The following is a 23,325-nucleotide window of genomic DNA, read 5'->3' as shown; positions in this document are numbered from 1 at the left end:
CATCTCATCCCAGGACATTGTTCTAGGAGTACTTCAAGGTAGTGTACTAGACACAACCATTTTTATCTGCTTTCTTCCTTCCATCAGAAAGTCAGGTATGTGTTGCCCACTGAAGATTGCAGTTAATTTCCAGATGCAATTTGAGAGCAAATGAAGCAATTCATACACACATGCAGTGAAAACAACATTCTGCACAGACTAATAAGGTGCAGATAACATTTATGCTTTTCAAATGCCAACAAAGGACCATCTCCACCAAGAAGGTGCCTATTTCTGACATCTGGTAACATTGCCAGGTCCTGACCAGCCACATTGTGGAGGTCATCTTTGCCTGGAAACTTAATTGATAACAATCTCGGTTTTTTGAGAATGAGCGTGAAGCAATAATTTTTGCTGATTCGTTGCCAGATGTACGAGGTCCAAGACATAGTCCACTATTGTCTCCTAAAGAAAAATCTGGTTGTTCTGGAAATGGAAGAAATGGTAGAAATGGGAGAAATGGGAATGGAAAGAGTCTAATTTCTCCTGAAATGGGACCGTCGAGTTTGGAATCACTTGGATGAATAGAAGAACTTACTTATTCTTACTTTATTTTTATGTCATTACGATATCTTGTTGTTATTTTTTTGTTTGGCTGGGAAGGGAGAGATTTGCTCTATGTTCTATTAGTCATCAGCCACTGGTGGGTGATCCACACCCAAGTTTGATTTAGGGATTACTACCTTTTGGTAGTTTTTTTTTGGGGGGGGGTTACTTTATCTTTTTTTCTATTTTTTTCATTTTAATTTTATTTAGTCTTTAATTTGTGGTTTCTTTTTCTCCTATTGGAGGGCCTATTTACATTGATCTGAGTTTTTATATATCGATATTATTAGTTCTTAGTAATTTTGGTAGATATGTCAAAGTTGAGGTTTGCTACTTTTAATGTTCGAGGTTTAAACAGTCTGATTAAGTGTAAATGCATTTTGGCAACATAATGTGCCTATACTAAAACATTTAATGAAGTTATGGACAAAGAAAAAGAAAATGATTGGTTCTAGTGGTGAATTGTCGGCCTTGACTCCGTTGTATAATAATCAACTTATTTCTTTCTCAATACATAATCGAAGTTTATTACATTAGAGATTTAAAGGTGTGGAAAATTTGGGAGATTGTTTTAAAGAAGGTAAATTTTTATCTTTTGATCAGACGAGGGACAGTTACGGTATTGATAAGAATTCTTTGTTTCTTTATTGTCAAATTCTATCTTTGGTAAAGCATGTGTTTGGTAGAGATATGTGTCACATTTGTGGCCCGAAATGTGAAGTTAATGAAACATTAAACACAAGTTTATCAGGTAAACTTCTCTGGGTCTTTATTCTCCCGTTTCCTTTGTTCTCCTGCTTGTGTTCTTATCTCTCTCATACCACGTGACTTCCGGTACATCTCATACATATTCATTATCATGACATCCCTCCTTTAATCAGAAATAAACTTTACCTTCACTTACCAATATCCCTCAGAAACATACAAACATCGTAACTAATGGTAATACTATAACTCAACTACATAAAATTTACTTCCTACAGCACTCATACATGCACTTTATGATACAAGATTAAAATACTGTCCCAAAGTTCTTATTAAAACTATGGCACAAAGTCTTCGTATCGTTTGGGCACTTTCTGGTTTCGTTTCGGCCTGCCTGCGATATTGTCGTCGCTTCTCGGTTGTTCACTCTCGGCGTCGGAAATACTGCTCGCCACGGCTTCGGGTGTTTCTGGCGCTCTAGTCACTTCATCAGGAGTGCTGGTAACTGCCTCTAGAACATCATCAGGTCTCTCAATTTCAACATCTCGAATTGGCCTTTCAACCTCTTCACTCGATGTATCTCTGGACTGGTACCTTTTTACACCTGATACATTTCTCTTATACAGGACTCCAGTCGGAGACTTGACTGTCACCATACTGCCACTTCTGGATACGACAGTATAGGGTTGATGGCAATAAGGTGTGTCTAGCTTACCACCAGTTTCATGCCTCACTAGAACATTATCTCCTGGCATGATGTCTGAGTACTTGGCTCCACGTTTCGAATCTGTGTACAGCTTTGCTGCACCTTTCTTTTCAGCATCGTGGTCCCTCATCTCCTGGTCGTCTCGGATTTCCTTTATTTCTGGCATTTTTGTGCGGATTTTTCTCCCAAAAAATGCTTCTGCAGGACTTTTTCCAGTGGTTGCATGAGTCGTTGCTCGATAGACAGCCACATAAGATAGCAATGCTTCTCGCCAATTTTGTCCTTCTGCCTGTGCAATCCTCAATCGTTTTTCAATGGACTGATTTTGTCTCTCTACTTCTCCATTGGCTTGTGGCCATTTCGGAGTTACTTTATGATGGTGGATACCTGTGGTCCTCATGTATTCCACAAATGTCCCTGAAATGAATTGTGGACCATTGTCAGAGTATAATGTAACAGGTAATCCATATCTTCCGAATATCTCTGCTAACGCTTGTATTGTTTTTTCAATGGTTGTGGACTTCAACACCACGTACTCATAGTATCTGCTGTAGTAATCTATCACTACCATAATTGATTCACCCGTCGGTAAAGGTCCAAGAAAATCAACAGCTACGTCGATCCATGGTCCTGTCGGGAGTTGCGTACTCCGGATCGGTTCTGGCGGATTACTCCTACTTGTGATTTGACATCCGTGACAAGTTTTAACAAATTTCTCTGCGTCTTTATCACAACCTGGCCACCATACCTTGGTTCTGAGGTTTTGCTTGGTACCAACAATACCTAGGTGTCCTTCATGCGCTAAGGATACGATCTTCGGTCTCAATCTTTGCGGTATCACCAATCTGCAACCTCTTAATACACACTGTCCGATGCAACAAAGTTCGTCTCTAATGGGAATGTAAGCCTTGTGAGTACACTTGTCCCATTGTCCTCTCTGTATGCATTCTCTTACTTCCATGAGTTCTGGATCACTTTCAGATTCTCTCTCGACCTCCTTCGTAGTCACAGCTTTCGGTGTCGACTGAATAGCTACAAAGCGTACAAAGCTCTCTGTTTCTGTTCCCAATTCTGACTTGGAATGTGGACATCCATCCTTTACCAATCTGGACAGCGGATCTGCAATGTTTGTTTTCCCTGCAATGTGGATTACTTTATATTTGTAGGGTTGTAGTCTGAGTACCCATCTCTCTATTCTGGCACATGGTTTGGATCTAGGTGCATAGATCACCTCTAATGGCTTATGATCTGTGATGAGTTCAAATTCAATGCCGTATAAATATGCATGGAACCTCTCACAGGCCCATACAAGTCCGAGTGCTTCTTTCTCTGTCTGAGAGTATCTTCTTTCCACATTAGATAACGATCTGCTGGCATAGGCAATGATTCTTGGTCCTCCATCATGTATCTGGACCAACACGGCTCCTAAACCAACCTGGCTGCCATCCGCTATGACTTTGGTTGATGCCGCCGGATCGTAATATCCAAGAGTTTTTGCATCTGTCAGGCTTTGCTTCAGCGCTGTGAACGCTTTCTTCTGCTCAGATCCAAAATGAAAAGGTACTCCTTTCCTGGTTAGTTTCCTTAGTGGTTCTGCCACTGTAGCGAAATTAGGAATGAACTTTGCACAAAAATTGACGAATCCTAGGAAACTCCTCACCTCTGTTGCATTCTGAGGTGCACGTGCCTCTGCAATAGCTTTCACCTTGGCCTCTGCAGGGTTTAGTCCTTTCCGTGTAAGTCTGTGTCCCATGAAGTCCATTTCTGACACACCGAACTGGCACTTGTTTCCATTCACGGTAAGGCCTGCCTCCTGTAGTCTAGATAGTACACACCTCAACCGTTTGTCATGCTCTTCCTTCGTTGGTGCATGGACTATGATGTCGTCAGAAATGTTGGCAACTCCAGGAATGCCTTGAATCACTCGATGGATTTCATACTGGTAGATCTCCGAAGCTGCATTAATTCCAAATGATAGTCTCTTGTAATGATACAATCCACAGTGAATCACAAATATAGATACATCTCGGGAACCTGGATCCAGCTCTAATTGATGATAGCCCCACTTCAGATCAATTTTTGAGAATACCTTGCTGGTAGTTAGTTCTTGAAGTATTTCCTCCACTGTTGGTATAGGGTGTCGTTCTCTATTTATAGCTTCATTGGCCATTCTCATGTCAACACATAGTCTTATGTCACCCTTTGGTTTGGGCACAATCACTACTGGGCTGACCCATTGTGTCGAATGTTCCACCGGTTCAATAATGTCTTGTTCGATCAATTCTTTAATTTTGGCTTCGACTTTCCCACGAAGTCCAAACGGAGTTTGGCGCATTGGTTGTACCTTGGGTTTGACCGTTTCATCTACCGCTAGCTTCAATTGTCGACCTTTCAGCTTTCCTACTCCTTGGAAGACTGCGGGGAATTCTTGCTTCATATCCTCGTATGACTGAATTGAATTGACACAAGCTCCAATATGAAGTATTGCCAGGTCTTGCGCTGTGCTTCTACTCAGCAATGGTTCTCCCCTCTCTTCTATGACCATAAACTCTGCTTCGGTGTACTTATCTCCAGCTTCAACAGTTGCAGTAAAACATCCAATGGTCTGCAATGGCTTGGTTCCTGTGTATGGATACAGTTTCTTGGAACACTTCTTTGAGGTACAGATGATCTTTTTCCTTTTCAACTTCTCCCATAAATGTCGATCAATCACATTACTGTCACTGCCTGAGTCTACAATGACCTGTACTGTCACTCCACCAATGATCACTGGGACCTTCTCATGATGTCCTTCATTCAACGTAAATTGGTAACAACTCTGTTCCTCCTGGGTATCATCATCGTCACCATCTATCTGGCGAATGGTATCTTTCTTTCCAGGATACTTTCCTTTCCCCCAGGCTTTGCCTTTGGAAGTTGTACTCTTCCTCTTCTGGTCTGCATTGGACTTGCTTTTGCACTTCTTTGCAAAGTGGTCCTTACCTCCACACTTTCTGCAAACTTTGCCTTTGGCCGGGCAATATGGGTCTTTTCCAAAGTGACCTCGGTTTCCACATCGATAACACTCCACGTCCTGTGTCGGCATATATCTTGGCTGGTTATGGCGATGTGAGAGCCTCTTAATTTGCTGGCTTGAGTTGTCTTTCAGGGTCATGGTATGAAATTGCCCTTCAACAGCCTCTAATGCAGCAGCAATGGTTAAAGCATCGGTGAGTTCCAACTCACTCCCTCTTTCCAGTAGACGTCTTCTGATTTTATCTGATCTACAGTGCTGTACGACTTGATCCAATAATTGGTTGTCCAAATCAGCTGGCATGTAATTGCATCCAACAGCTAGCTGGCGTAGTCTCGTCACGTACTGAGCAATTGTCTGGCCATCTTCTTGTCTCGTTCTCCGAAACAAATGGCGTTGAAATGTAGCATTCGGTGTCACTACATAGTGTGCATTTAATGCATCTACCGCTTTCCGGTACTCATCCTTTCTTCCAGTATTCAAAAGTGTCTTAAATGTTTCCCGAACTGCGGGACCAGCAGTGAAAAGAAGTAATGCCCTTCTCTGCGCTTTTTGTTCAACTGTACCGGTATCTAGAAATAGGCCACGACTGTCGGCGTAGGATTCAAATTCTTCCAGCCATGCCTTCCACTTCACACTTACAGTGCTTGCATCACCCGTTGGGTTAAAATGAGCAATTCCACTATGTGTTAGAAAGTCACCATCTGCCCCAGCCATGAGGAAATATTCCAGACCCAAAAGTACTGAGTCACAGAGAAAATTCTTATCACCTTGAAGTTGTCTGTAAACCTCTGTAATCTTGTTTAGTCTTTAATTTTCTTCAAGCTTCTTTCATCCTCGTCGACAATGTCACATTTGTGGCCCGAAATGTGAAGTTAATGAAACACTAAACACAAGTTTATCAGGTAAACTTCTCTGGGTCTTTATTCTCCCGTTTCCTTTGTTTTCCTGCTTGTGTTCTTATCTCTCTCATACCACGTGACTTCCGGTATATCTCATACATATTCATTATCATGACAATATGACTTTACCTGAAATGACTAAATTTGAGACTTTTCTTATGAAGGTACCAGAGAAGAGTTATATTTCAGTTATGTATCAAATATTACAGGATGGTATGGATAAAAAGGGCTGGGATAAATCTAAAGGGAGATTGGTTTTATTTTTTCCGAGGATGATTGGTCAGATATTTGTTATGATAGTGTAGCTATACTGATGTTATGCAATGATTAATTATAATTTTTTATAATTTTTTACATAAATTATACTTAACCCCTGAAAAGTTTAAAAAATATGGTTTTCATGAATCAGATTTGTGTTTTAGATGTGGTTACGCTGTTTGAACTTTTTTTCATGCGGTTTGGTCATGTAAAATATATGTACAATTTTTTTTGGAAGAAAGTACAATTGTTTCTGGAATACCTGTATAAGATTAAAATACCTTTACATCCAACAGTATTTTTATTGGGTAGCTTGCAACCTCTGAAAGGTCTGGGATTAGATCAATTTCAACTTGCTCTTGTATATTTACCATTATCTGTAGTGAAAAAATGTGGAAAAAATGTGGAAAGATACGAATATGGTTGATATTAATAGATGGCATAATGAGATGAGATATTGTTTAATAATGGAAAAAATCACATATGTTTTGCGTGATAACTATAGTTTTTTTATTAATAAGTGGTTGTTATATTCAGAATATTTACATTTTGATTTACATTGATTAGATCTTAATATGTATGCTTAATTTTTCTTTAATTTTTTTTTCTCTTTATGGCTCTCCTTAGGAGAGTTGGCTGAAAGGGGGGGGTTTCCTTTTTTTTTTCTTCTTTTTCTTTTATATATAAAATATATCGTTCATGCTTAGTTTATTGTTATATATGTTACTTATTATCTGTATTTTGAATGAATAAAGGCCTAAAGATGTACGAGCAGACAGGCCATTTTGCCCATTGAGGCTTTCCCGTCATTCCAATCCTGGCCCATTTATTTTTTTCTCTCATCCCCTCCTACCTTATCCAATAACCTTTGAAGCCCTTACTAAACAAGAATCTAGCAACTGCTTCAAATATGTCCAATAACTTGGCCTCCATTGCCATCAGTGGGAATGAATTCCACAGATGCACCACATTCTGGCTGAAGAAATCTCTTCTCACATCTGTACTAAAGGGCGTCCTTTTATTCTGAGACTGTGCCCTCTGGTCCTAGACTCTCCCAATACTTAAAACATCTCTTCAACAGATATTAATTTACATCTCAAAGAAATGAAACCATAAGGTTTCCAGCAAATGGGATTTTGACAGGATTAATGCATGATTCATAAAAAGGAATTAGCTGTTGCATTTATAGGTGATTATCAAATGATTGTCAGTTCAGCAGCAGCAGTTTCTCCTGCAATATAAACAGAATTGTTGGAAGCACTCAACAGGCGAGGCAGCATCTGGAAAAGGGAAACAGAATTAACCTTTATTCAAAACTGGGAAAAGTTAAAACTGGAATAAGTTTTAAGGGAGCACAAAGGAAAGCCTATGATAGGATGGAAAGCTGGAGAGATTGAATACAGCGGTGGTGATGATGGTGCCAACTGAGCAAGGGTGGGGAAGGAATGCTGGAGGAGATTAACCAAATATAAAATACCTAGAAATGGAATAAAAGTGGATCCTGGAATTGCGAGATAGCAAACTGATGAACTGAAATTGTGGAAACTAGTGTTGAGTCCAAGGGGTTGCTGGAACAGCATAAGGATATCAATGATGCAGAGGTCAGGGTTGGAAGGGGATGTAGAAGTTACAGGCTATTAGGTCACCCTTTTGGACACAACAGAGGTTCAGTGCAAAACAGTTGCCCGATCTACAGGTGGATTCTCTCTTCTTTGGCTTGGCTTCGCGGACGAAGATTTATGGAGGGGGTAAAAGGTCCACGTCAGCTGCAGGCTCGTTTGTGGCTGACAAGTCCGATGCGGGACAGGCAGACACAGTTGCAGCGGTTGCAGGGGAAAATTGGTTGGTTGGAGTTGGGTGTTGGGTTTTTCCTCCTTTGCCTTTTGTCAGTGAGGTGGGCTCTGCACTCTTCTTCAAAGGAAGTTGCTGCCCGCCAAACTGTGAGGCGCCAAGATGCACGGTTTGAGGCGTTATCAGCCCACTGGCGGTGGTCAATGTGGCAGGCACCAAGAGATTTCTTTAGGCAGTCCTTGTACCTTTTCTTTGGTGCACCTCTGTCACGGTGGCCAGTGGAGAGCTCGCCATATAACACGATCTTGGGAAGGCGATGGTCCTCCATTCTGGAGACGTGACCCATCCAGCGCAGCTGGATCTTCAGCAGCGTGGACTCGATGCTGTCGACCTCTGCCATCTCGAGTACTTCAACGTTAGGGATGAAAGCGCTCCAATGGATGTTGAGGATGGAGCGGAGACAACGCTGGTGGAAGCGTTCTAGGAGCCGTAGGTGGTGCCAGTAGAGGACCCATGATTCGGAGCCGAACAGGAGTGTGGGTATGACAACGGCTCTGTATACGCTTATCTTTGTGAGGTTTTTCAGTTGGTTGTTTTTCCAGACTCTTTTGTGTAGTCTTCCAAAGGCGCTATTTGCCTTGGCGAGTCTGTTGTCTATCTCATTGTCGATCCTTGCATCTGATGAAATGGTGCAGCCGAGATAGGTAAACTGGTTGACCGTTTTGAGTTTTGTGTGCCCGATGGAGATGTGGGGGGGCTGGTAGTCATGGTGGGGAGCTGGCTGATGGAGGACCTCAGTTTACTTCAGGCTGACTTCCAGGCCAAACATTTTGGCAGTTTCCGCAAAGCAGGACGTCAAGCGCTGAAGAGCTGGCTCTGAATGGGCAACTAAAGCGGCATCATCTGCAAAGAGTAGTTCACGGACGTGAAGCAAGGCTGTGTTCTCGCACCAACCCTCTTTTCAATCTTCTTCAGCATGATGCTGAACCAAGCCATGAAAGACCCCAACAATGAAGACGCTGTTTACATCCGGTACCGCACGGATGGCAGTCTCTTCAATCTGAGGATTCTCTAATGTAAAGGAAACCACGCTGTAAGTTGCAAATGCATTATAATGCATCCTCCAAATTGTTGTCTGTAAAATCATTACCAAGTGATAGATGTCACAGACTGAATCACAACAATTGGAATGGAAATTTGCAGTTGTGATTCAAGAAATGGTGATTTGAGGTCCACATCCAAGCTCTAAAGAGAATAAAGACCCCAAAAAGAGAATTTGAAGTTAATTCAGGCTAAATATCATTGCAGGTTACAAATAAAATTACAAGAAAAGAGCAAAGAGAAGTTTGTCATCCTCCGACATCTTGCTGAAAATTAACACATTCACCAGAAAAAAAACTCACAAAAAGTAAAATCAAAATAAATATCATCTATACAAGGTTCAAATTTCATCTTGAATATATGATTCATATTGAATGTAAACCAGTTGAGGAAAGCTGATATGACATGAAATACAAACATTCATGAGTAAATTTTGGACATAATAGTCACAGGTCCTAAGAAGAGTATGAATTCATAATTTTCTTCTCCAGGTATTGGATCCCGATATCGACCTGACATTATATCACCAGTGACACAGCACCTTTCACTTCCAAAGAGTCTCGTTTCCAGATCCTCATCACCAACTAGGTATGATTTTTTAAAATTATGGTTAGCCTGCTTGCGATCAGTTCAGAATGGTGTCAATTTAGAGTAGAGGAAAGGAAACAGAGACCTGAGTGAACAGGGCAGCCATCACACATCACCTTAACCACAGAGTAAAATTAGCATGCAAGGGCTAAGAAAGAACCATAGGTGAATTGAATGCCAAATCGCAACCAGAAAGAAAGGAAAAGAAAAACTTGATTAAGAAATTACAAAGGAAAAACAAGAAATGGAACTTAAATATTATATTTAATTTCATAAAGTATTCCTTCCACACCATTGAAAATTTGAAGGAATGAGCACACACATTTGTCGATGTTTAGAGCCAGAAAGACTGGCACCAGATCAAAACCAGGGATTCAGTTAGAAGCAGACAAGGTTCAATGAAATGTGGTGCATTAACGTTCCTACTTGCAATGCAGTTATCAGAAGTGAACAAGAAAATTGTATTCTCCATTGTAAACCCAATGATGGAGAGGTACAGCTCAGGCAGTGATTTTAGTCAATTTGACTTGATGCACACCATTGCCTTTCTGTGCAATATTTACTTTGATTGTGGTTGGTGATGTTGGCTGCTCTCATTAATTTCTGTTTGTAATCTCACTGCTGTATGCCAACAAATCAAATCATCATTTGATGCGATGGCCCAAAGAGTTTGCTTCTATGTCCATGACTCTAGACTTAAACATGAAGTTGGATTTATTGTGGTGAAATTGGTAACTGATAAAATTATGTCTCTCATTTCTCCTCAGTCTTTATATAATTTTTTTTATATCTCTACCAGCTTTTCAAACCAAACATCACAGATATCAGGTATTTATCTGCCCTTGACAACAGTTCTATTTTATTTGAATCTTATTTAGATGTTGTGACATATATTCACTGTGTTGGAACACATTCTATGCTATTTTGCAATAAATATCAATGTAATATTAGATATAAAATTACTTTAAATGTATTGACAATTATTTTTGTTTAAATTATGTTCACTGACTTAATGCTACCATTTCTAACTTTTCTTATCGAATAGAAAACAAAATGCAATCAAAAGAAAAATTCAGTTTCGACATGCAGAAAAACAATCATTTTCCCAGTTCTGGTCCAAAGGTAGGATAAAATGTTCAAATCCATTTATTTGTCAAAAGTAGCAAGTGTCATTTTCAGAACTGAATGGGATATGTACTCTTGTGTATCAAGCCATAGTTGATACTTCTGCGAATGAAGAGCCAATGTTGCATTCTGTTTAGTAATTAAGCTGTAGAGCTCGTCGAAAGAACCAAAGACTTGTTGATCCAAACCAAGGCTTTTATTAGCAAAAGACCGGAGCTCTTCACAGGTGGCCGACCAGTCTGGAATGATCCGACCTGGCTAGGGACACAACCCTTTAAGGCCCAAACAATAGGTGTGGCTTAGCTCTCAGCCAATCGCTGTAAGCACAGTCTAGATACAGTATCTATATACACTATGTACATTGGTGATAGATCTGTACTATCACATAAACCGATCTGCATATGGAATTAATTTTTATGGAAGTGCAGTGTTGAGCCATGCCTGTGGATCTCCTACATGTACACTTGGCAAAAGGCCTTCCTTCCCAAGAGCACCATTTGCTCTGCAGTGCGTACATGAACATTTTCATTTCCTGTACTAATGATATGGTGCTTACTTTGATGACTGGATGGCATGTCAGCAACTGGACCTAATTGAAACATTCATGGTAAGCGTAGCAGTTAGCACAACACTGTTACAGCGCCTGCAACCAGGACCTGGGTTTGAATCCCGCACTGACTGTAAGAAGTTTGTACGTGGGTTTTTCCCCAGATGCTCCAGTTTCCTCCCATCATTGAAAATGTACTGGGGGGTTGTTGGTCAATTGGGCGTAATTAGGGCTAATGGGCTAAAAGGGCCTGTTACTGAGCTGTATTATTAGTCAACATTTTATCAAGTTTGAAATAAAAAATTTCTGTTAAATACTCATTTTTTTGTTATCTGCAGATTAGAAATTATTTATGATATCGATTGCATACATTTCCTAAGAGGACTGATAAGAATTTAATTGATATAATTTTTAATTTACAACTTTTCTATAATGATTCAATATCTAACATTTACAATATGTTGTTGGGAATAAGAGAGGCTCCCTCAGATAAAATTAAAAAAGCCTGGGAACAGGACCTACAGCTTTTAATTTCTGAAGAAACTTTGAATGTAATTTTCAAATTGGTTAATACCTTTTCTTTATGTGCTTGCCACTCTCTCCTACAATGTAAAGTAGCTCTTGGGGCTCACATGTCCAAAGTCAAAATATATCAATTTTATGTGCATATATCTTCTTATTGTGATAAATGCAACAATGGGGATGCTTCATTAATTCATATGTTCTGGACATGTCAGAGTCTTGAGAAATATTGGAACAAAGTATTACAAATTTTCTCTGCACTTTTGAAAGTTTATTTTAAACCTAATCCCCTATCTGATTTATTTGGTAGTGTTGGAGAGAGTGACATAACTTTAATGGGATCTGAGCTACATGTATTAGCTTTTATTTCTCTTATGGCTTGGCGGACGGTGTTGGTCAGATGGAGGGACTTTACCCCGCATACTCATGCTCAATGGCTACGTGACGTCATGTCATGTTTAAATTTAGAGAAGATTATATGCTCAATTTCTGATTTGAATTCAGATTTTCAAACATTGTGGGGACCCTTTATGAATTACTTTTATAATCTTTGATTTGTTATGAAGGTAGAACTGTTGACTAATGAAGTAATTTATCACCCTGATAAGAATTCTGTCTTCCTTTTTTTGGCCAAACAGCTTCTTTCTTGGTAGTGGGTTTAAATTTCTTTTTTTATAATAAATTATCAGTACAATATAATCTATTTGATTAAAATGTGGGGAACCTTGGATAAAATGATATGATTTAAGGGTAGTTTACCTTCTTGACTTTTAACATTTATTCGTATGTACTCTGTAATTTTGGGTGTGAAATTTCAATCTTAACAAAAATATTGAAAAAAAATTAACATTCCCCCAGGCTTGGATATCTAGAAACAGTAGCTGTAGATTCAAAATAAGGGATCTGTCATTCAGGAGAGAGATGAGAATATGAAAGAGAGAGAAAGAGAAGGGGGAGGAGAAATGGAGGAAATTCTATTCTTGTGACACCACCATTCAGGGCCTTAACAGACCTTCCAAGTGAAGCAACAGTTCAGGTTGTGAATCAGCAGAGGTCACTACGCCATCCGGTGCTCCAGTTGTGGCCTCTCTACATTAGAGAGACTGGGTGCAGACTGGGAAGCTGCCTCATTAATAGCAGAGATCTCCTGATGGATCTCCCCATTCCCATGCCAATATTTCCTTCCATGATGTCATGCACTGCCCAACTGAGACCACCTGCAAAGTGAAGGAACAACACCTCATATTCCATCTGGGCACCCACCAATCAAATGGCAATAATAGCAATTTCTCTTGTATCTGTTAGCACACTAACACATTCCCCCACCCCCCACAGCAACCCTCTCATTCCTTATCCCTATGTCTTCTATCCTGCAGCTCCCTTTCCTTATCTCCCTCTCTCTTTCCCTATAACCTTCTCTTTTCTTGCAGCTCTGCATTCATCCTTCTCCCAATCAACTCTCACCTTTTCTCTCCTGCCCTCCTATCCATGTCCACCTATGCCTTCTTGGCTGTTGGTCTGTGCTTCTCCCCTGCCCCTTCCTCCCTCCTTCCCCGACTCTGTTTTATTCAATACCTGCCTGCTTTTTGCTCATACCTTGAAAAAGGTCTCAGGCCATAATCATTTATGATATATCTTAGTCCGCTAAGATCTCCAGCACTTTTATGTATTAACTTTCATATATTTACATAGGAATATATATGTGTGTGTGTATGTGTGTGTGTGTATATACTCTGTGCATGTATACATATATATGTATATATGTGTGTGTGTATATACACATTCACACACCTACACTCTCTCACACACACACACACACACACACACACACACACACACACACACACACACACACACACACACACACACACACACACACACTATATTGTTTGTTCAGGTGCCTTGCCATTTGGCATAGGCGATCATGTCTCTTTATCTATCACAGAGTCAGACCCTCTGAAATGTATTTGTTGCCTCCCCTGTCTCTAACCATGTTGTTAATCCATCCATCATTTTCATCCTGTCTGCCTCAGCTTCTTTTTCCTTCCAACTTTCTAGTTGTAACTAAATGTTGTAAAGTATCTCTTCACATGATGTGTCCAAAGAATTTTGATTTCTGTTTGATTCTTTTAACTAATGTAAGTTTTGCTTTTGATATTTGTTATGCTGTCCTGTCCTATATGATATATCAAAGAACAAATACATATATTTGTAGATATATCTACAAATACATATATCTCCTGCAATTGGGTGTATTTACTAAGGTCATAAACAACGTTGAACCTGTTCACATCATGCTGTTTGTTAGAAAAATGCAGAAACAAAAGTTTTTTTTTTAAAATGTTACATTTAAATGCTTAAATTATTATTCACTATTTGCATTCTCAAAACACTTCAGGATTTAGAAGGACACAGATGGTATATTGGTACCTGTAATCGCCATAAAGCAGAGGAAGCTTTGAGAATTTACAACAAGGTAAATTCTGTTACATTTATAAATTAATGGTCAGTCAGCTGCATGCCTTCAAATTCAGTGCCACATTTTAAAAGCATCTGTTGAAACATTTTCAAAATGTTCTCGAGAGTTATATTTATAACTTTTCTATGTATAAGCTTTCTGGTATGATATTTCATCGAGGAAATAATTTCAGGGTATTGTATTTACAAAATAAATTATTTATGGCACAACTGTCAGAAATCTCATGTTTATTAATTTTCTGACTGGTTTAATTAACTTATTTTTATTTTCTCTTGATTTAGAATGGAGCATTTCTGGTAAGAGATAGTTCCAAAGGAATCCCTGATAAGCCATATGTGCTACTGGTGTACAACAACTATAAAGTTTACAGCATTCAAATACGCTACCTAGAGAGAAGCAAACAGTATGCTTTGGGGAGTGGGCTCAGAGGACATGATGTAAGTTTTCTGCTCTTTCTTTGCTTTTGTCTGCAGTAGTATGTAAACAAGCATCCTATAAGCTACTGTCAAATCCATAGTTATTTGGTTTATGAAGGGCAAACCTAGAAATTATTTCCATACTGAAGTTAATATGAAAGTAATATTTCCTTCATGAATCATAGCACAGAGAGTTCTGAACTTTGTTATGGGAACTGGTGTAAAACTCAAAAGGAAATAAAAACTTCTGCACCTTTTATGCATTTTCAGTTGCAACCTGGATAGCCAGGCAATCCATCATATTCAGGATAATGTTCATTGAAGTAAAGCATGTAAACAGTCCTCATACAAAAATAAAACAATCAGTGGGTCAGGCAGCATCTGTGGAAAGGATGAGATAATTGACATTTTGGATTGAGGCACTACATTACGACTGAAAATAGAAAGTAAAATTAGGAGTGGCAGGATCTGGTAAGTGATAAGCGCCTTTCATACTTGCATCCCAGTAAATCGGCTGTTCAGTGTCTTGGAATAGGACTGGGGGTTTGGCCTTTCACATGAGACTACTCCTAACTGGGACACTAAACACTTCCACACTTGCGAGGGTTTATCCCTGGTGTTTGGCCTGTTCTACCTTTAATAGGAAGTGCCTGCAATGTAATTGGCTATTTCACACTTGCTTGATCTCAACGCCAGCATCTGCAGATGCCAGGGATTGTACTTGAGGTCAAGGCCGGCAATCCCCGGCATAAGATGATGTCAGCACAGGGAAAGGCCCTTCAACCCATGAGTTTGCACCAAACATGGTTTTCCAAATCAAACAAAAAATTTGGTGTTTGCACATTCGAGGTATCTTTCCCACCACTTCATATTCATGTATCTATTTAGAAGCCTCTTTAAAAACTACTATTGTATCTGATCCACCACTACTCCTGGTACCATGTTCTCAGCTCCTACCACACTCTGTGTAAAATATTTGTCCCACACATCCCCTTTAATCTTCTCATCTCACCTTAAGCACATAGCCTTTAGTATGTGATGTTTTTACTCTAGGGAAAAGATTCTGACTATTTTATCAATGCCTCGTGATGTTATAACCCCTTCCCAACCCTCAGTATCTGAGAAGTTTAAAATCAGTTGGTATGCAAATTGTTCCCCTCCCTGGACCCCCTAAGTTCAGCCAAATTTCCTTTCATATTCTTTTGCTTTCCCTTCAATGCCCTGCCCCAACCATGACACCACTGATTTGGGGCTTTAGTGCACCTTTCTCCCAGTTGCAGCTCAGGCCTGATGCACCCTATATATCTGAACCCAGGCAGCACCTTCCAATCTTAAGCCTTTCACAACTGAGGACAAACTGCCAGTAATGGAGCAATTCAATCTGGGATTGCTCAACCCGAGATGGGAAGAGTGCTGATATCTCATGTGAGAATGACAGGAGATTACAGAGTAGAGAGAAATAAAAAGATGAGATTCTTCTTTCCTTTCCAATTTTTACCTTCACCCTGTGTGACTCATCTTCCACCACATGACCCTTTTGTTTCTCTTGTCTCTCACTCCCCTTGTCTGGGACCTCCCAATCATCTGCGGCTGGATGTCATCCTTCGCCCTTCTCTGCTTCACTACTCCTACACTGTCTCCTGTCCAATCCCTCCCACCCTGCCCTCATTATACAGACTATCTCCCATTTGCACTCTTAGTCTGGGTGAAGGGTTCCAGTCCAAAATATTGACCAGTCTTTGTTTCCCACTGATGCAGCTCGATCCACAGAGATCCACCTGCAGATTGTTACTTCATGTTCTAGAATCTGTAAGATGTAATAATAATTCAGTCATAGCATTCCTGTACAGAATTGTTATATTTATATTTTATATGCAACATGGTACTTTTTTTATTTTTGGATAATTCTACTTAATCTAGGTGGCAGGTTTTCATTGTTTATCTGTGTTCATCAAAAGCAGGTGTTTATGATGATCAGAAAATAACCTTCAATTTCGAGAAAGCTTCTTTTGTCAATAATAAGTCCTGATTCAGAATTATACACACATTAAAATTTACCATCCTGTCTCTGCATTCATGTCATTGACTAGTGGATCCCACAAACAAATAGGACAGGTTAATAGTCATATGTATACAGTATTTTAAAAATGAATTATGAAATTTTTTAATGCCTAATGTGGAATGGTATAAATTCTGCAATGATTGGCCTGCCAATATGGGGATGTATCAAACTTGAGGGTGCTTTGTTTTCATTATTAGAGTATAGGCAAAAAAAATTAATCTAAAACTCCATAAATCGTACATATTTTCTAAATAGATCAAACACTGTCATTTTTATTTTCTATTTATAGAAACAGGCTTTCCTCACATTGTGCTATTGTTGCACATGTTCATAGCAACGGTATAATGCAAAATTCATGTCTTAAAGGAGCATTCTTTTAAACTAAAGCAACATCCTTCTTTTGTTTTACAAGAATGTTATTCTTTTCCTCAGTATATTGACAGCAAGAAGTAAAAATAATGGTACAATTTTGGTTGTCAAATCATTTTCTTTGAGCATTTAATTGCAGAGTGTCTATTTTTATGCTCCATTGTATGGAGCCTGAATGTATCTTGAATCTCATTTTCCCTGAATTTGCACTGAACCACTTATCCTTAAAAGGCATCAAGTGAGTCTGTCAGATCAGCAGACGAAATTCACTCCAATTGCTCTGAAGTCATTTTGAAGAGCCAATGTCCAGCTGCCGCACGTATGCAACAAAACATTGAAGTACAGCTAATAGTGTTGCTAAGGCAACAGGCTATGTGCGACAATATGCACGGTGTCTGTGAGGACTCAGATTAATAAAAGGCTCCTGACATCGAGATGCCAATGCAGCTGCTCCATGTTTACCGCAATGATGTTCTGTTTGTTTCATATTCAAATAGAAAATAGCCAGGCATGGGCTTGAACAAACAAGGTCATCACGTGAAACTATTTAGAATGTATGATTTTTAAAAACTTTTAAATTTAAATATATTTTATATTTAAAATTAGACATACAGCATGGTAACAGGCCATTTTGGCCCAGAGTCAACACTGCACAATTTCCACCCCATTAACCTACACCCCTGGTATATTTTGAATGGCGGGAAGAAACCGGAGCCTCCAGAGAAAACCCACACAGAGACAGGGAGACTGTGCAAACTCATTACAGATAGCACAGACCAGAATCATCCTGGTCTGGTTCCGATCGCTGGCACTGTAAAGGCATTGTGCTAACCGCTACACCAACCATGCCGCCCAAACTATTTAACTATAGCATATTCTTATGTCATTGGAAGTCACCTGATATGGTGTGTCAATAACACAAAACAAACGGTCTTTGTAATCAACCTTGATGGCATAATGTTTCTGTTGTTGGCACAATTGACAACCTGGATACAAATTATACCCCAAAATGTGCCCAATTTGAAAGTGTGCCCTGTTAATATGTCAATAAGCATAAAAATATGATCATGAATCAATGCAAACGGACAGCATTGTGGAATGTGCGCCTAGTAATTTACATGATGTCAGTAGTATTAAATGAAAATATGTAGTTGCTTCAAACCAATATACTGTCTCCATAACTGATTCCATTTACTTCGATGGAATGAATTTCAGAGAGAATATGCCGTACTTATCCCACTATATAGTCCATTTCACATTTACAACCAGACATACATTCGAGGCAATCTTTGTTTAAAATGTTAAGTGACAGAATATAACTCGATGTATTTAAAAGCAGTAACTTGATGTCATTTGGTAAGTACAGCTAAAAATATGCTTACCATAAAATATAAGCATTGTAGCAACAGTGTTGTAAAAACACACACTGCTGGAGAAACTCAGCAGGTCAAGCAGTGCCCTTTATATAGCAATGGTAAAAATACATAACCGAAGGTTTCAGGCTTGGGCCCTTCATCAAGGTATGGGAAAATGTTGGTAGGTGTCCGAACCAAAGAGTAGGGGATGGGGGGAAGGGGTGGTAACAAGGCAGGAGGTGATAGGTGGAGAAGGGAAGGAGAGCTAGTGGGGTGATAGGCAAGGATGAAGGAGGTTCTATGTTTGTTATGGGGCTGTTTCATGCATCCACAATGAACTCGACAACTTCACTCACTTTGCAGCCAATTTCTCTGATCTCAAACTCACCTGGTCCATCCCCAACAACACTCTCCCCTTTTTGGATCTCTCTGTCCCCATCTTGGGAGACAAGCTTTCCACAGACATATATTACAAACCCACTAACTCCCACAACTACCTTGACTACACTTCCTCACACCCTGTCCCTTTATCTCAATTTCTCCATTTCCATCACATCTGCTCCCAAGATGAGATCTTCCAGTCCAGTTCTTCCAAAATGTCTGCCTTCTTCCACAAATGTGGCTTCCCCTCCACCACTATCAACTCAGTCCTTACCTGCATCTCCTCCATTTCCTGTTCATTTGCCCTGGCCCCCTCTACCCCCAGTTGTAACAAACATAGAATCCCCTTCATCCTCACCTACCACCCCACCAGCCTCTGCATCCAACACATTATCCTTAGGAATTACCAGACACATCTTCCCCTCTCCCCCCTCTCTGCCTTCTTTAGGGACCGCTCCCTTTGTAATTCTCTCGTGCACTCAGCCCTCCCCACCAATTGCCCCCCCCTCCAACCCCGGCACCTTTCCCTGTGGCTGCACACCTCCTCCCTTACCTCAGTCTGGGGTCCCAAATGAGCCTTTCAAGTGAAGCAACACTTCACCTCTGTATTGACAGGACTGATTTACAGAATCCAGTGCTCCTTTGGTGGCCTTCTCTACATTTTAGAGACTGGCTGCAAATTGGAAGATTGCTTTGCCGGACACCTTTGCTCCATCCACTCCCAGTGGCCAACCATTTCAGTTCTGTGTCGCATCCCACACTCATATGTCTGTTCATGACCTTATGCACGGTTCCACCAAGACCACCTGCAAATTGAAGGAATAACACCTGATTTTCCATCTGGGCACTCTCCAGTCAGATGGCAACAACTTTTCCAGTTTCTGCTAACCTGCTTCTTCTTCTCCCTCCCCACTTCCCTTCCCCCTCCCTTCACCTAGTCATCCCTCCTCCCCTTGATCGCTGCTGTCCCTTCCCTCTCTTCTCTACCTATCACCTCCTGCCTAGCGACCACCCCTTCTCCCCATCTTTTTGCTCAGATATCAACCAACACTTTCCCATACCTTGATGAAGGGCTCAAGCACGAAACATCGGTTATGTATTTTTACCTTTGCTATATAAAGGACACTGTTTGACCAGCTGAGTTTCTCCAGCTGTGTGTGTTTTTACTTTGACCACTGTGTCAACAAATTTTCGTGCTTTGCTAGCAAGTGTTATGCCCATTACAAAGGTTATTGATTTTAACTATGTTGAACCCATTAATAATTATATTTATTTCAGGGTGCATTATAAATTAAATGGTTTGTGTATCATAACTCTTCAGAAAATGCCCACTTGCATTATAAAATGTTAAGATCTTCTTCAAATCAAGTCATCAGAAAAATCTGCAGAAAAGCTTGATCAGTAGCTTTCTTATTTTGCTGATGGACTTGGAATCTAGCTAATTTAAAACCAAAACATTATCAATGCGCACTGCAACTTGCATTTGAAAATTCAAGATTTTGGCATTTTCCTTTCCCATTTGAGGCAGACATGCAAGAAGAAAGAACGATCAGAACCAAACCGACGTTCCAGGCCATTATGATCTGATTTCAAACATGAGCTAAATTAATATTTTGGGCATTACAATTATTAGCAACTCTTTTTTAATTAGAGAGTGCTGTAATGGCATTACCACTAGACTTCCATCAAAGATAAAATTTTTGTTTTCAAGTTATCATTTTAGTAGGCAGTTCCCAGTTCTGGATAGCTTACTCTTCAAGAAAGGTTCAGATGGGAAAATGTCCAAGGGACACTTGTGCATTAATCCTTTCTGCTTGGGTTCTTCTGCAATATTTTGAAACTGAAATCTATTTTCCATCCTCTTAGGTGTTTGAATCAGTGCCACAAATAATAGAAAATCACAAAAATATTCCATTGCGATTAATTGATGGAAGGGATCAATCAGGAAGCCAAATAGAACTATGCGTCCTAACTGTTCCATTGATGCTGCATTGAGAAACTGAGAACGTTATGTTTCAGCATTGTATCCTTGCATATCTATACTGCACATTTGATTCTGCTAAAATATTTTAATGTAAATAAAGACTAGTTCCTACTGCACCTGTGTTAGCTTCTAAAATTAATCAGATGTTCATTTTCATTAAAGATGCAATTATACAGGAAATATATGAATGAGAAAACTAGTCGTTTTTTTGCACAGAAGTAATAAATGTTTATTTATTTGGTATAAATTGCCTTATTATTTTGGTCACTACATAAAATATTTATTGAATTTATTAGTACCAACAAATAGAGTCAATTTGTAATATAAGGAACCTTTTCCTAATTCCTCATATTAACATTGTTTAAATGTGAAATAATGAAGTGAACACACATCATCAAAATTAAAATGGAACGAGTTAGAATTTGAATTGCTGCATTATTTAAAACACAAGGAGAGGGTGCCACTCAATATTTGTGATGTATTCGTATTAAGCAATCTGTTTAGATTGAATATTTCACCAAATGCCTGAAACTGAATAATACTTGATCTCACAATGCAAGCATTGGGATGCTTTTACTTGCGATCATCAGTACTGACCATGCCGAGTTAAATTGGTACAATGGTACAGGTACCTGAGCACCTGGGATTGCATTTTGAGAACTCATTGAATATACAGGCCTTATGGATGTGCAATTAATCATTTCAGGGGTAAGAAACAACCAATCTTGTGTAGGAACTCTTTTAAAGCCAAATCATTCTCCAGATCACCATCAATCCCTATTATTTCATGCATCAATAATCATGTTTAGGGCAAATAATGCCTTTGCACCCATGCAGCTAAATATAAATCAATGGACCAAATATCAGGAACTGGTGTACCCAGATGCTGAAACAACTTCCAATCTTTTTATGGTCACACAAGCTGTGTAAAGGGAACATATATGACAGTTATTTTGAATTTATGGCTCATCCTACACAGTGTTCACTTTCCTTTCTATGAAGTAAAAAGGAAAGCTCCATTGAGTGATGGAGTACATGCTTAATGTGCTGGACTAGAACAAGATTAATGATACAGAGGAAGGAGTTTAATTCACTCCATCACAGCAGGTAGGGAATGTAAACCATTTCAAAGTTGAAAGTTCAAATATTTATTTTAATTTTTTTAACATTCTGCCCAATACATGCATTTACATATCTGATTTATATATCCCACCTCCATACAAATGAGGTTTAAAATGTTCTTGTGGTTCCATTGTTTGATAGATTAAAGATATTTTACATGAATATTAGGATCAAGATCTAAGGCTTGAGCAATGTTTGGGTATTTTCACCCAAATGGAATTTCCTAGATTCGAGCTATGCAGAGGGAGTTCAGGTGAGACATTATCAGAAACCAGTCATGGGCTTGGTGTTTCTGGATTAACATATAAAGATTTATCCAAATGTCTTGGTCCGCATTGCCTTACTGAAGAAGTGTATGCTCAGGGATTTTGGGGAAGAACTGATTTAGCAGTGAAGGTCTTATAATTTGCCACCATTTCGCACTGAATAAGGGTCACTTGGGTGTGATTCCAAAAGAGGATGGTATGGGTAAAAATCCAATCTAGCTATAATACAGCTGGGTTACTATCTTCTGATTTATTATTGGAATGATGTGAATAATTCAGATTGATTCTTTCAGATATATCTGGGGTTAGCTTGGCAAAGTGGGTGAACATTTTTTTCCTTGACTTGCATATTTAGAATTTGTCTTCCAAACCAAAGATCCTAAAACAAACAAGAAATAATAGAGACCAAGGAGAAAGAGTGTTGACTTTAGACAAAAAAAAAGACAAAAGCACCAAGTAAAATTTGGGGATTAAGAGTGGTCAAATCTCTTGGACCTTATCACTGTGTTATAGAATTCTAAGAAATTTGCTGCAGCGGTGAGAAAATCAGTTGTCATGCACATTGTACAATGTATATCTGTGTCAAAATTCTTACAGGCACTTCATTTTTAAAAACTACAATAGCATGCATTAAATTTAAGAATATAATAAATACAAAAAAACAAGTAGATGATATTCAGTTACCCTCAAGCAAGAAAAAAATAAGGTGTTACAATATCCAGACTGTCCTCATGGTGTCGAAGCAGTCCAAGAGTAGTGAAAGAAGGAGAGGTTTAAGAGTCAAGTAGCTGTTGGAAAGAAACTATTCTTGAACCTAGAAATGTTGGTCTTCAGGTTTCTGTACCTTTTATCTAGAGGTATTTCTGAGAATAGGTGGTGACCAGGGTGATTGGGATCTTTTATGACATTGACTGTCTTCTTGAGGATGGGTCTCACATAAATGTCTTCAATGGATGGCAGGTTGGAGCCTGTGATGGACCTTGCTATGTTTGGTTCTTTCTGATATCTTCTGCATTCCTGGACATTTGAATTACCAAACAAACCCATG

The 23,325-nt window shown here is 39.3% G+C and overlaps 1 protein-coding gene across 1 annotated transcript in view; it reads left to right on the top strand.

Annotated features, from left to right (window-relative positions):
- Positions 1 to 21,059, top strand: part of LOC138757901 (cytokine-dependent hematopoietic cell linker-like) — a 121,372-nt gene extending 100,313 nt beyond the window's left edge. The window contains exons 11-16 of the mRNA XM_069925993.1: positions 9,553 to 9,649; positions 10,449 to 10,477; positions 10,695 to 10,771; positions 14,242 to 14,319; positions 14,604 to 14,759; positions 20,772 to 21,059. Coding sequence (XP_069782094.1) covers positions 9,553 to 9,649; positions 10,449 to 10,477; positions 10,695 to 10,771; positions 14,242 to 14,319; positions 14,604 to 14,759; positions 20,772 to 20,900 — 566 coding nt within the window. The 3' untranslated portion in view covers positions 20,901 to 21,059. The remainder of the gene's footprint in view (positions 1 to 9,552; positions 9,650 to 10,448; positions 10,478 to 10,694; positions 10,772 to 14,241; positions 14,320 to 14,603; positions 14,760 to 20,771) is intronic.
- The last annotated feature ends 2,266 nt before the right edge of the window (positions 21,060 to 23,325 follow it).

This window comes from Narcine bancroftii, chromosome 3 (genome assembly GCF_036971445.1).
Source record: "Narcine bancroftii isolate sNarBan1 chromosome 3, sNarBan1.hap1, whole genome shotgun sequence".
Taxonomy (NCBI): Eukaryota; Metazoa; Chordata; class Chondrichthyes; order Torpediniformes; family Narcinidae; genus Narcine; species Narcine bancroftii.
This window is presented reverse-complemented; position numbering and strand designations above follow the sequence as displayed.